The sequence below is a fragment of the Papaver somniferum genome, chromosome 3 (genome assembly GCF_003573695.1).
Source record: "Papaver somniferum cultivar HN1 chromosome 3, ASM357369v1, whole genome shotgun sequence".
NCBI classification, from domain to species: domain Eukaryota; kingdom Viridiplantae; phylum Streptophyta; class Magnoliopsida; order Ranunculales; family Papaveraceae; genus Papaver; species Papaver somniferum.
Genome location: NC_039360.1, coordinates 118,554,092 through 118,568,848, shown reverse-complemented (window position 1 = coordinate 118,568,848; position 14,757 = coordinate 118,554,092). Strand labels below are relative to the sequence as shown.

General features: G+C 37.6%; 1 protein-coding gene across 1 annotated transcript; it reads right to left on the bottom strand.

Annotated features, from left to right (window-relative positions):
* Positions 1-1,162: 1,162 nt before the first annotated feature.
* LOC113357153 (5'-3' exoribonuclease 3-like) lies at positions 1,163-9,857 on the bottom strand. Its single transcript, XM_026600449.1, has 23 exons — positions 9,312-9,857; positions 9,083-9,185; positions 8,914-8,990; positions 8,412-8,603; positions 8,141-8,260; positions 7,934-7,996; positions 7,598-7,744; positions 7,325-7,489; positions 7,082-7,159; positions 6,811-6,897; positions 6,416-6,658; positions 6,187-6,282; positions 5,808-5,903; positions 5,554-5,624; positions 4,981-5,109; positions 4,828-4,904; positions 4,699-4,739; positions 4,513-4,587; positions 4,042-4,199; positions 3,593-3,697; positions 3,427-3,502; positions 3,261-3,340; positions 1,163-2,102 (listed from the first exon to the last, which is right to left on the bottom strand). Exons 1-23 carry the CDS (start codon positions 9,513-9,515, stop codon positions 1,454-1,456), a joined length of 3,132 nt encoding a protein of 1,043 aa, XP_026456234.1. The 5' UTR covers positions 9,516-9,857; the 3' UTR covers positions 1,163-1,453.
* Positions 9,858-14,757: the final 4,900 nt, after the last annotated feature.

Below are 14,757 nucleotides of genomic sequence, written 5' to 3'. Positions count from 1 at the left end.
CAGAAGTGCAAGTTCAATGAAGCGCAGCCATTGCCGAATACTTGGCATGGGCCACAGTTGAGTGTTGCACAATCATTGCCGAACATTGGCATGGGCCAAGTAGTGCATCGCAATGATTGTCGGATTTGCGTTCAAGTTGTCAGTTACGAGTGTGTGTGCATCACACGCATGCTAAAGTGAAAGAGAAAGTTAGAGACGGTTATAAAGTGGATTTATAACCGAGTTTGGCGTAGCCTAACCGTTCGGGACAAGTGTGGCGCCATCTGCAAGCCAGCACTAAAGTTAGCAGTTAAAAAGGAGTTGTGGCGGTTAGGGAACTGCCTATAGACAGATGGTTGTTCGTAGGGCGTGCAACAGAGTTGCGTACGGATTGGACCTGGTTCTTCGCATTATAAATAGCCAGAGAACCTTTGCAAATGCAAGTCTTCAAGTGTTGAGGAACCACATTGCAGTAGAGAGCGTTTTTGTGTTAGGCATAGAGAATAAGCTTTTAAGTCCATTGGTTGGACGGATTTTGTAATCTCCCTTATGCTAATAAAAGATAGTTTGTTGGCTTATATATTTGCCTTAGTATTATGTTGATTCGAAACTATTCCCCCAATTCTGTGAAGCATAAACATGGCAGAAACCCCTTTGTAGTATGGACTACATTGGTGGTAGAGAAGTTAAATCTTTTGTTGCATAACTCAGTGAAGTTGGTTGTTTGCGTGGGTGCGAACTTATAAGGCTGAAATACTAGTGGGTGCTAAGAGATCATTGAACCATTATATTGCCGGGTCATAGTTGCGCCAAAAATTGCTTGGAGCATTTTAGGTGTGACACAAATTCTTTATGCCTAAACATAAAACTTCTTGTGATCCAAAATCTTCTAAACCAAATTTAGTCGCAGTAAATAAAAATAGACTGTTGCCTCTCAACATTCATTGGAAAATTAAAATTTATTCAACAACGCAACACAAGGATTAGCAATATCCGAGGAAGTTGGGAAGAGGCTGTCATTGAGGATACAATTTACCATCTACCTTGTAAACCCACTGATGTATCGGGGATAACAAAATGAATATACCACATGAATGAATTAAAATAAAACAAAATGCACACTACCATTAAACAAATGCATAATTATTGAACAAAACAGTTACTGAACAAAACAGAGAACTTCTGAAGTTGTTAAAACAGAACAGAGAACTTATGAAGAAAGCTACCCACTGAGCTTGCTACATTATTGTCTCGATTAATATGTTAGGATACAATTAGAAACGTTGAATACAACAGAACCACCTTTATCTATGAATAGAAAATATAAATAAACAAATACGGCATGCTGCACTGCTACTGAAGGAAAATTTGGAAATAAACTAACAAGGTTAAATAAGGAAGACTGGATTCTTTGAATAAAGAACCCTAATATACAAACAGCGGATCAATTGATCAAATTGGCATAGGAATCAATTTAAGACTGCCCATACCCAGGGTTTGGTGGATTGTGCCTTCTACTTGATCCTCCTCTGTTTAAACCTGCATAGCGATTCCCTGAATGCTGAGAACCCCCATAACCTCTACCTCCACCTCTTTGATTTGCAGAATCCCCCCACCTGCCCCCTCTATTGTGATGGTGGTTATTAGCACCTGCACTTGAGTGCTGGCTCCCATAGCCGCTGTATCTGCCTCCTCTTTGGTTTACATGGTGTCCACCTGCCACATATGTTTGTGCCACGTTACCAGGATGATACAATGGTGGGACACCAACTATTGGGATTGCACCAGGAGGTGGGGGGTAATCATGCACGGGATGATGGTCTCTGGTATGAGCCGCTTGCCAGTTTTCTTCATTCTGAGGACGGTTAGGATAATTACTATTGGGAGCAGAAGCATATGGTGGACCATGATTATATCGACCCCCGGCTTGATAGTTGTTGCCCCTGGGAGGATAGTTTCCATGGTTACTATTGTGCTGCCTGCCATTTGAGAAAGATGTTTGTCCATGCATCTGCTCCCCATTACGGTCTGTCTTAAACTGTAAACTGTTATTGACAAATCGATGTGCTGCCTCCCCAAGATGTCGACCAGAACCCCTTCCATTTCCATGGTGGTTGTTTTGCCTGAGATGACAAAATGTGTGAATAAGAAGCAGGCGATCAAAGGTGCAAATATTCTTTAGACAGCGGATCTACTTATACTTACAAAGATATCACACACTGGCGCTAATGGGGCTCACATGGAGATGATCCAGGGTTTGTTTTTCAGTGGGGATGTTCCAACAAAAAATCAGCTACTTTGAAATTTTGTTACCGCGTCATCTTTACATGACTATGAAGCAAGTGAATCATTTACCAATCAGCAACCATCTCTTATTAGATGATATTGACTACCTCGAACTACTGTAGTTGGTGACAGCATTTCCTTTTAGATGATATGAACTACCTCGACTCAGCAGTAATCATCTCAAACTAGATGGTTCAAAACATGTACAGTGGGCAGCATCCTCTATTATTAGATGATATGAACTACCTCGGAAAGATAGCAATCACCTCTAGATAGCTCGTATGAACTGCCAATTATAGGTAGCGAACATCCATTCTACGGTGATACGAATTGCCTCGGAGAGGCAGCAATCATCCCCAAGTCTAACTAGATATTTCTAGTTCAACACTGACTTTTATGATACCACCAAATAGGCTAAGAAATACTACTCACCAACAGTCCATAAAAATGGTATGAACTGCCTATAATTGGCAGCAACCGTCTCTTATTTGAAGATACAAAAACCTTCAAGAGGTAGCCATCATTTCTAATTAGATGATATGAACTGCCAATAAAAGGCAGCAAGCCAGCAACCAAATCTAATCAAACGATATGAACTACCCCGATCAGGTAGCAATCGCCTCCAGAAAGATGGTATGAACTGCCTATAATTGGTAAGTGAAACCCAAACATCATCAATGAACCAGCAATGTGTAACTTGTATGAATCAGTAATGTCCATGACCAGTTAGGGTTGGACAGGTCATTGTATCAAACACAGAATACTCTGTACCATCATCTTAAGGCCAACTTTGTTACCAAGAACAATTTCAGGAGTTAACCGCTATATGGTTAAAGAGTTCCAAAACAGCCTCAGTTTATCCAAGGATGATCAACATGGAACATCACCAAAAAGGAAAAACATCGTCTAAATTCATCCCCCATGTCAGCTCACAGGCCATCATGTGTTAACTCAATATAAGTTACGTTTATTTATCTAAGAGATACGGGTAGTACCTGCCATTTTCCCATGGTTTCCTTCCATTATCTTCATGCCATAGAGTAGGTGGTGGCTTCAAATCTTCTACTTCGACCATCTATTAAAAAAAAAAATCGTGATGAGTTCAAGAGTGATTCCAAATTTAGTCAAGATGTGTCAAGAACAAAAAGAAAATCAAATTACCTTCTTTGGGAATATAACACCTGCTGGAGGTCGAGCAACATGAGTATGTGCATCAGGAAGTCTGTAAATGGCACATCTGTAAAGCACAGACGAAAAGAGAAAAGTTAGAACACATATAGATGGTTCCAGTTATAATGAAGATTTACGTCAGCGAAGGAAATCTTACATGACTTGATTATCCATAATATCCTCCATCTCGGATACAGGTGATCGAAAGACCGGTGGGCAAGGATCTCCATTACAAAGAGATAGATACCCATTCATCCCGCCACTGCATTTAAAAACATAGAAAAAAATCAGTATCCGAAATTCTTCAACAGATATATAACACAATCATTGGAATAATAGGCTTCAGATAATTTGACACGGGATTTGAGGACTGAGGTAAGAATCAAATGCTTAGTAAATTAACTGATAAACTCAATTTTTAAAATCAAGACCTACTGAGCCTCAGTGGAGCAGTAATAACCCCTGAACAGAGACAAGCAATGTAAAATCTTGGAGAAGTTTCTTTTCTAGAATAAAGGAATAGAATGTAGCTTTCTTTTGTTCAGAACGGGAACTCTAGTAAAAAATTTAGTTTAAGGTGTGAATATAAGTATTTGCATCACCAACCTGGCCTTTGGGTCAATTTTTTCTTTGGCTTCAGCCCCTTCTTTGTTAGACAACTGTTTACAACGATCAGCAAGGGAAAATATATATGGAGAGAGCGGGTTAGATGTCGAGATGAACAGCATATTTTGCATGAAGCTGTTTCTTCTTGCTTCCTCCTCCTGTAGCAAAATTTAATAGAAAATAAGATGCAACATATGTACAATTAAATGCGCATATTACTGCTTTTGCAGTAACATTGCTGCAATTATTTTACGTTGCACGTATATATACTAATCTTACTATCACTTTCATTTCAGATAAATACATATCACTGCATTTCCTCAAATTTTTATTGAACCTGGCAATAGCAACTACCCCAACCCTGTAATAGACACAGAGCAATATATACTACGCTCGGTATGGTACACCTCATAATATAATGAACAATATATGTATTATCACAAAGACATAAAACAAGTAGATCATTTGTACCGTCAAAGTATGTTCCACTTTCTTTATCTCAGTAAGAAGACGACTTTCATCGATGAATGGTAATTTAGCGATACCCTACAAAAAGTGAATCTCGAGTAATTGGTACAAATGAGATTTTCAACTCTCCCATAAAACTAACTAGACATCAAGAACCCAAATATCCAGCTCTAGACAAGAAATTCTAACCTGCCATGCAAACCGCTTGCCATTCATGTCAACTTCAAAATCTGATCAAGAAAACCGATGGAAGGTGAATGATTACATATGGAGCCTTATGTACTTAACACCACGTATTTTCAAAACCACAGAACATACCAGTCGGATAAAAATCAATAATCGGTGAAGTTGGGTCGCTCATCAATTTCCTATAATGCTCAGGTAGCGCATGGGAACTGCACAAACACTGGGCTGTCAGAAAAACTATAATCTAAGAATATCTCGAACAAAAGAAGAATACACTGATACAACCTTGCAGCTGGAAAGACACCCATCAGCTGATTGAATGGTTTGAATGGTGAACCTAATTCAAAGCTTATCTGCAGCTGACCAAGATCCTTGAGATCGGAGGCAAATGGTGCATAATGGTAAGGATAAAACCTGTAAAAGAAAAGAGTTTCATCATTTACGTGTTGCTTTTTCTTGATATATCATGATGTATGATAAGATGGACACGTCTCATATCTCACAAGAAAATGCATACTAGCTAAGTCTCTCTCACAAAGATACTTCCGAAAGAAAATAAAATTTTATGGAGAGTTAGAAGTGACGTCTGTGATGACCGATATCATGAACAAACAAGATATGCCAAAAACTAATGTGAGAAACTTTAAATGTACTAATAATTAGCTCCGTTGAGTTATATCGTCGAGACATAAGCAGTTCAATGAGAAGCTTAGGATAGTAAAGCTATACACGTTTATGGTGACTCCAAAAATCAATGAAATGTTTATTTGGCACAGTTTACCATAACAAATTTATCAACGGTAAGTAGACATTAGACATGCAAAAGCATGATAAATGCTATGCTAGAAGCACACTCACCACTGCCAAGAGCAAACACCTTCATAATAATATTCCATCACCCAGCACAAGCCTTCTACGTATTTTAGAACCTAGCAGGATAAATAAGTTTGAACTTCCTTTAACCTTGAAGGATCAACAATGCCATAGCTTATGCCCACATAATTACCAGCATAAATCTATAGAGACGAACTACTTTAAGAACAATTGATCCCCACGTGTAACAATAGAACATTTGAATTACATCCTATGTTTAAGTTTACGGAGGAGCTTACAACATCTTTTCGTACTGCTTCAATCTCATCCAAGGTATCAACTGAGAACTTTTCCCTGTAGTACCTTTCCTTCCACCCATGCTCTCCCAATCTCACCTGAAACAAAAATACTGATGATTGACCATGACCTAGAAGTAACATTCTGTAATGCAATGCATGAGGACTTGGACAAAATATTAATGATTGACCATGATCTAGAGGCTACCTATTATTTAGACAAAATAAATAAATAAATAAATAAAGAGCTCCTAAGAATGACAAACATAATAAAACAATTAATGTCAATACTCCTCATGCATTGCAATACTTATGGACCATATATGACAAACATAATAAAACAATTAATGTCAATACTTGTCATACTAGTGAAAATCCGAACCTTGTCTTCTTCTTGGTCATCTCCATTGAAAAGGTCTGACTTCTCACGAATTAAGTCTTTAAGCTTCGCCTTCAGCTCCTCTTTGTTGTCACGTGTCTATCAAAAAAAGTGAAATTTATTAAAAACAGATTTAAGAAGTGTATGCATACAGATGGACGATGAAATTACACATACATCAAGAAATCTCCATGAAAACATGAATGAAGTAGAAGGGAAAAGGAAAGCCAACCTCCAGCTCTAAACTATTTTCAGCCTCAACAATCGCTGCACCAACAGATGCCCCTGAAGAAGTGTGCCGTGCCACCTTTTGAGCAGATCCTGTTCGTTCATATGGCGAAGGCAATGGAGCAGAAGCAAGACGAGAGCCCTGAAACCGAGCAACTGGGACAAGCGACTCAGGCTTCCCCGTAGGTTCCACATTATCACCCCTTTGTTTCTGGGCCTTGTCACGCTTGATTCTTTCCGCCTGCCTCTGAAAATTAAAGTGCATGTCGTTTTTCAGTTGATTGGATACAAGTAGAACCTAAGTTATTTTCTATCTATCTGGCACATCAAAATGCCAATGCCTGACTTTAGGGTCCAGCATTCGAATTATCTCAAGAGTTCAGAAAAAAAAGTAAAAACCTGATGAAGTCTAGCTCTTTTGGTGAAAATTACATCCTCATACGACCCCACTGCCTGAATGAAGTGTTCAACCTTGCTCAAATCAGGCTAGAGAGCAGCGAAATCAAAAGATAATATCAGTCCACTACTTAATTCCAGAACATTAAATATAGTATGTATACTTAATGAGGCAAATCTAACAATATAGGGTTATGTACATTCTCATTATGAGAAGGGGGCATTCGAGCGTATGTAAATAATGAGGAAAAAAAAGTTGCCAAAGCTAAAATACCTTGCTAGCGTTGGTTAAATACCCCTCCATTGCCCCAAACTCCTTCTTATAGACAGCAATCAGCAAGTTGATTGCACCCTGAATATCAACCAACCAGACGACATGGAACATTAAAAAACTAATGTCTCAGCAAAAACCTGCCTCATAAAGCTTTCTTACAAGTTCCTCTAGAGTAAATACAACATATATTTGAAATAAAACCAGGAATCATCGAGCTAACTTAAAGAGGGTGACGAAACATACCTCTCGAATTTCCAGTGTGGGCATATGAGGCAGAAAATCATTTCCAACAAAGAAACATATAAAGATGAAGTCGTCCACAAGACGTTCAAGATCAATCTCAAATGGTGGATTAGGAATTCTCATCTCGTAACCCAAGTACTCTCGAAGTGTCCAGATGTTTACGAACTGCAACATGGCAAATCAAATTAAGGATACCAAGTAGAAAGCAGCCATTAAATATGCAAAGATAACATCCAATGAGGACTTCTAGACCAGATTGAATTCAAAACTGACCTGGTATGGCTTCTTCGCTGTTACGGCAGTGTCCTGCTTTTCATCTAACTCCCCAAATTTTCTCTTCGCCTTTCCCTCACAGTTTGCAGCTAAATGACCCACCTGACCGCATATGAAGCATTTGTCTTGTTGTGCATTGACGACAATCTAAACAGTGTAATGTATGAGTGCAGCTATTAGTAGTTGCATGAGAAAAATGCATGCAAAGAAACTGAGAACTAATGCATGTTATCAGCTTTAAACAGTGAAACTCTACCCATCTTGAATTTTATCCATGCTATCTAATAAAAATACAGTAACATGTTTTTCCTTTTATTCTAATGACGAAATACTAACCTCTCTAAGAATAGAGAAATGAACTTCATGTGTAGCCAATGCCAGCATAATTAAATCTGCATCCTGTAACATAGCACCATAGCAAGTGTTTGTTTATAAGCAGCAGATGCCTCGCAAAAAGTGCTTGAGTTTTAAAATAAATATAAAAATGTTTCCATAAAACTGAAGCAATCTTTATAACTACGAAAAAAAATAAAAAATACTTACCAAACCATAGAGGCAATGACGGGTATTTGGATCGAAACCAGGAAGGTTTCTTTGCAGACGAACATAAGACATAATTTTGTGTTCCCCTTCACCAGGAACATTGGCATCAGAAAGGATAACCTACAAAAAGAAATACATTATGAGAAAATAATTTGATCTTGAATAATCTATGTCAGGAGAGTGCCAAAAATTCAAATAAAAGAAAGAAAGACAAGAGAGTTGACAGGTAAGATAGATGAACAGCAAAGTAGACAATAGACATAAGACATACCTTAACTGATCTCCACCCAGGATCATTGTTTAGTCTAAGATGAATGTAGTACTGCAGTGCAACTGACAAAACATGCATAAATTCAGTTCCAGGGGTGATAACATTTGAATCACAGACTTGTGAACTTCCCTTAGGAGGAAGCTTTCTTCCCTCCTCCGCAAACTCTATTCGCAGCCGCTCTTCTTCTTCTGCCTACTCGGTTACAGCAATAAAGACAGTTCACAAATGACATACATGAAGCAATAATCATAAACACATTTTACATAATAATATAGTAGCATGTTTTCAATTTTGTGATTTCAGTAGGCTACGGTGCGACCATAACAAAACGTAGTGATGACACTTCGACAATGTGAACAACAGACTGCACAAACTCATTCGTTTTCTTCATTATGATTATAACCAGGAAGGATATGCGGAAACTCAAAATCAAGCTTTTATATAAGAACTCTGGGTTCATTGTGCTTATCCTTTTAAGTTCTCTAAGCATAAAAACACTTACTGCTTCCTGTGCATCTCTAGCAGCTCTGAAACGTCTAGACCGTTGCTGATTCATCTTTGCCCTTGGAGCCACACCATCTACACAATTATTCCATGAAGCAGAAAAATCATTACTCTGTACATAATAAATATCAATGTTGATTACATAAATTAGATCTCAAAATACTCACCAATGGCCATGTATATAAGCTTCCGTGGGCGAACCATCACAAAAAGCCTATCGATATAATCAAACATGCATTGAAACACCTCATCGAATGTGGTAGGAGCCGGCTGTCATTTAAAAAAAAAAAAAAAAAAAAAAAAAAGACAGAGAGAGAGAAAAAGAGTAAAAACTCGGCCTAAACTATACTCCATATGTAGGAACTTTATAAGCAGAAAACACTAAAATTTACATACCCGGTCTTCAGGATGGAAACAGGGATGGATAATACCATTCATATCAAGGTAAAGATTATCGTATTCAAGTTTATTAGGATTAGGTTTACTTGTATCAACTGGTATTGAAATTCCTTCGATTTCAACAGGTTCTTCTTCGATTACATCCTGTATTATCATTGGATATTTCTCTGCTAACCATCTGTAGAATGCTGGAACTCCCATGATTACTCAACCAAACTTGGATTTCTTTGTTTTCGTTGTTCTTCAGAGGCGAACAAGAACAGATAAACTAAAACCCTAATATTACAGAGAGAGATAGAGAAAAAATAAAAAATAAATCTTTCTTTATTTAAGAGACGAGAAACATGAAGAATGATGATTTCCTAATACTAAAACCCTAATGTTACAGAAGCAAAACCCTGATTTTTATTGTAGAGACAAGAAATCGGAACAATAGAACCTCTTCGAGGATCTATTTTATTCTAAAGAATATCGTGCTCGAAAGTAACTGCAGGAAAAATTAGGGCACAGATTTGGTCGTGTTGAGTTGAGTGACTTGATATGACTAGGATATCTAACGATTCGTGGTACTTGCTTGCTATATTTAGGAAAAAAAACAACGCAAACAGCATATACGCACTCGTGGAAGTGTAGGTTAAAAAAAAAAAAAAAAAAAACGCAAACAGCATATACGCACTCGTGGAAGTATAGGTTTATACTTTTTCTGTGACACTCGGGTAAAAGAAAATATCGCCCTTGCTGGGGATCGAACCCGGGTCACCCGGGTGCAGGTAGCCCAGCCGAGCAGCAAGTATATTGTGCTTTTTATGAAATGAAAACTACAGGGAGACCCATTTTTCAGATTTTCTCCACTGAGAAACCCACGGCCAAAAAAATTCATGCTCGCACCCATTTTCTACGAGAAAATTCTCCCAAACCCATAATTTATGAAATTAGGTTTTGGTCTTTTTTTTTTCCTTCTTCTTCAATTCCTTTTCTTCTTCCTCTCCACGCTACTGTGAATTCCCGATGAGTAAAATTATCCATTGGAAAATCCTAGAAATCAAATCAGTGAATATGAATAGAAGAATCAGAAGCAAATCATCTTCATCAAAAAGAGAAGAAGGTTATCACAAATAAGAAAAATGGTTGGGAAGTTACAGATAATGGTGATAGAAATCACAAGTTAGGGCTTATTAAGGGGTTTGAATTTGGTGTTGTTTAAGTGACTATCTCATTCTCATCGATCAGATAGTAATTTTGGGTTTATAAGTGACTATCCAAAAGGAATTAGGTCAAAAAGAAATCTGATTACGGATAGAAGGAAGTGTTTAATCTAGACAAGAAAAAACTAATGTCCTTTCATGGCGAGCAATTACATATTGTGAAGGGAAATCTTTGTTTCAAAAATTCAGTGATCTGTTCTCATAAATTCAAGATGCTAAGCACTCATAACCATATAGCATGGAGACAGGTTCTATACAATATCGTTGACTGGCCGACTAAGCCACAGTCCAAATTGGTTGTAATAGGTAACATATTAATTCACGATTGTGCTCCTAAGCTTAGTGACATGTTTATTCCCGAATTGGCCTAAATATTGATATGTTTCTTTTATGGATAATTCATGTGCAGGGATAGCAAACACCATGGATCTTCATCTTCCCGAGAAATTGCTACCTCGTATTTCAAGCCGCATGGGAATCCAGCGGCTTTGTTTTAGCCCAGTACTTATCAGCAACTTCGAGAAATCATTTACATCTGCGTTGAAGGAATCAAAGCATTTGACAGACAAGCTATAGAATTTGCTTCGAGAAAGGTTTGGGTTCCTCCAGTATCTTCGTCATCATAAATTTTGTGTTATTTCATGGCCATCTTTTCTATTTCCTGCAGTCCAATCATAATATATATTTGTTTGTTCGTCTAGAATCCAGGTGTTCAGATTTCACATTCACTAAACTGTGCGTGTTGCAGGTGGAAGCTATTTCAGGAGACGCGCGCCATGGACTGGGGATATGTCCACGAGCAGCTGAAATTGCAGATTATAAAATTAAAAAATCATCATCCACAGGTATATACAAGGTCTTCTAGTTTCCTATCCCTAGACTGCCTATATGGTTGGCCTTTTGCTATTGTTATTCAAAATCTCTTTCAATAATATGCAGGAGTGTGAACAAGCTTTGAGATCGTCCAAGACTGGCGCAACGCCAATTATGGTTGATGTACCAGAACTACTACAGAACTGAAAGTCGAGAAAATGTCTACATAGCATGTTATGGAGTCGTGAAAATGGATGCATAACCTGTTATGTATCTACAACTTGTTTTGCATAACTTGTTATGTAGTCCAGAAAACGGTTGTATAACACGTTATGCAACTATTTTTTTTTCTTAGTATTGAAACCAACAAAAAATAAGGTTGCATAACTTGTAACGCACCTACAATAATATCTACATAACATGTTATGCAGTCGTGAAAATGGATGCATAACCTGTTATGCATCCGAAAATATGACTGCATAATGCATCGAGAAAATTGTTGCACAATCTTTTATGCATCGAGAAAATAGATGCATAACCTGATACGCATCCGTATATATGGATGCATATTGCATTATGCATCAATTTTTTTATGCACGCACTAAAATCAACGAAAACAATGGTTACATAACTTGTTATAGATGCATAACTTTGTTATCCAAATGCATAATTTGTTATGCAGTCGAGAAAATGGTTGCATAATTCGTTATGCGTCTGCATAAAGTGTTATGCATCGTTTTTTGTGGCTGCATTATAGTTATGTATCAAGTTTTCGAAAATTTTGCCTAAAATGATGATCACCTCCGATTTTTTCGTGAAAAACAAAAGTTTCATATTCTTGTTTGTACTCGTTGAGTAGCTCTCTTAAAAAGATTTCCAATGATATAAAATTTGTAAAATTTCAAGGCGCGGATTTTTAGATATGTTATATCCAAGTTGCGTTGCCAAATCATACCCCTGATGCATAACCCATCATGCGGATGCATAATCCGTCATGCAGACATTTTTAATAATTTCATATAATTATGGGTGTCACGGAAATAATTATGGGTGTCACAGTACCTAAAATTAATTGTGGGCCTGACAATGAGAATATTATTTTTTTTTGTCCTGCGCCTAATTTTCCCATAAAAGTGTTTTATGGAGTGCATTGTTGTGCTGTGTTGTATAAAAAAGAAAAAAAAATGAAACAATCAAACCATTTGTTACAATTACGTTAAGGAAGTCTGGGAAGGTGTTGTTCCAGAAACATGTTTGTATATTCTCTCCTCTGTAGTAGTTGTTGAGTTGCAAAGTTTGCCAACCCATCTGCCGCCTGGTTCACCTCTCTATACGCATGTAAGATTACGAATTGTTCGATTTGTTGTAGATGGTCTTGTATTTCCTTTATCATGTTATGAATGATCCATGGTGTTTGTGGGTTTTCCTTCTTCAGGAGTGTCAACAGCGTGCTTTAGTCCGTTTCAAAGTAAATTTGGCTTCATCTTTGTGTGATTTCCATTCCGGTTGCCAATAGGAATGCTCATGTTTCTGCTACCAGTGTTGTACTTATCCCAATTGGTGCTGCCATAGGCATCATCACTCCTCCTAGTGAGTTCTTGCATATCCATCCGCTCTTGCCATCTCCGGTGGTCCTCCCGGCTGGCCTTTACTTGCTTCATCCGTGTTGATTTGCAACCATTCTTGTTGTGGCGGATTTTGTTAGAGCATTGCTCCGTCGAACTCGCATGCGTTGCTATCTCAAGCATGTTTGTCAATATTAGTGATCAAAACTATAAGTCTTGATTACTAGCCTATTAGAGCTAAGGTCTTGGATTAGGATAGAAACTGTAGTTGAGCTCAAGACTCCATGGCAATCATCATACAAGACAAAGGACTACTCAAGGAACTGGTGAATCTTCATCGACTAAAAGGTATATGGAGACTTGAACTTATCTGTCACTCAAAAGTCTATTTACTCTATCTCCTACTCTTGAGACAAAAGTCGTTTTGATATATAGACTTTCATTATACACATTTGCTATTTTGAGCCGAGTTTATCTCGCCTATCTATTTCTCAAAATATGTGTTGGTAAGCTTTTGCTTTAGCCGAATTCATCTTTACCAAGTGACGAAAGTCATGTTATGTTTCAATCACTTTGAAAATTGCTCTGACGAAAAATGGTCTGTGAATAACGGCTATATAACGTTCTCTGAGAATGTTTAAATGATTGAAATGAGAGTTTAGATTACATAACCATTGGTAGGATATAAGCATTGTTGTGGAAACACATATATGTATAAGTCCTTATTCCTTGAACCAAAGTTTGCGAACTTTGTTGATCAAGAGAAATGGAAGTGGCGTGAGCCAAGTTCGCGAACTCAGTCCGCGAACTTGCGAAACTTCTCGGCCCGAGATTTTCATCTGGAGTTTGTGTACTCCTTCCATGAGCTTAAGTCTGCGAACCCAGTCCGCGAACTTGAGCAGGTTATATCTAAAGTCGGTTGTTCTTGAACTAATGTTTAAATAAACTAAGGAATACTTTTGCAAACCGTGTCTATAAAGTTCATGAACCGATTCGAGTGAATTAAACCGATTTTGCTTCAATTGTGTCTTGTGTAGTTACATAAGATTTCCTTGCAATTGAACAACTCTCTAACTAGTTCATTTGAGTCATTTGAACTAGTTATGGTGAAGAAGAATAAGGTTGATATGAGAGTAATCATATGGCTAACCATTTAGTTGTTGATTGTCATTGATTGATCCTCGGATATTGGTCTTTGGTACCATCCGAGTTATTCCTTGTATTTGATTAGGACTCACTGATTTCTATTAGCTTGAGTGAATCAAATCAAGAGAGAGATATTAATTCCTTGATATACTTTTACCTTGATTGAGTCTGATTGTCTAGTTGATTCTCTAGAAAGTATTTCGGAGTTAGTCCATACATATTGTTAAGCGAAATATTGGGTGATGTTGTTAGACCCCCGCTTTTTCAATTGGTATCAGAGCAGGCAAACACGTTAAAGACCTTATAAGTCTGTGTTTGTAGCGATCTGATTATGGACGAGTCTATCTCTAATAACGCACCAATTCATAAATTACCAGATGATTCTAAAAGCTTGGATTCACCTGAGAGAACTGTCACATCTAAGTCAATATCTAAACATTCTCTTTATGTAAAAACTATTGATTGGGAAACTCTCCTAAAAGAACAGTTGGATGAACTTTCTGATGAAGGTGATTCAGATATTGATAGGGATGTTGATGAGGAAGTTTCAGAATATGTTAAGTTTTTGGATTAGTGGAATATGAAGAAGATTACAACTTCTCATGTCTCACCTCTTCTGACTCCTCTCTGTCGAGAAAACAAGAAATTGAGAAGATGTTACGCATGTGTTTATTTTTCGTATCGTTCTAACGAATCGATCCTCAAGGATTCTGA

What these genes read in the sequence shown, in the direction of transcription:
- LOC113357153 (XM_026600449.1), bottom strand. Translation starts at nt 9,515, where the DNA reads ATGGGAGTTCCAGCATTCTACAGATGGTTAGCAGAGAAATATCCAATG. An exon ending in ATTTCTCTATTCTTAGAGAG is followed by an intron (nt 7,745 to 7,933) that starts GTTAGTATTTCG and finishes TACACTGTTTAG; the next exon opens with ATTGTCGTCAATGCACAACA. An exon ending in AAAATAGTTTAGAGCTGGAG is followed by an intron (nt 6,283 to 6,415) that starts GTTGGCTTTCCT and finishes TTTTTTTGATAG; the next exon opens with ACACGTGACAACAAAGAGGA.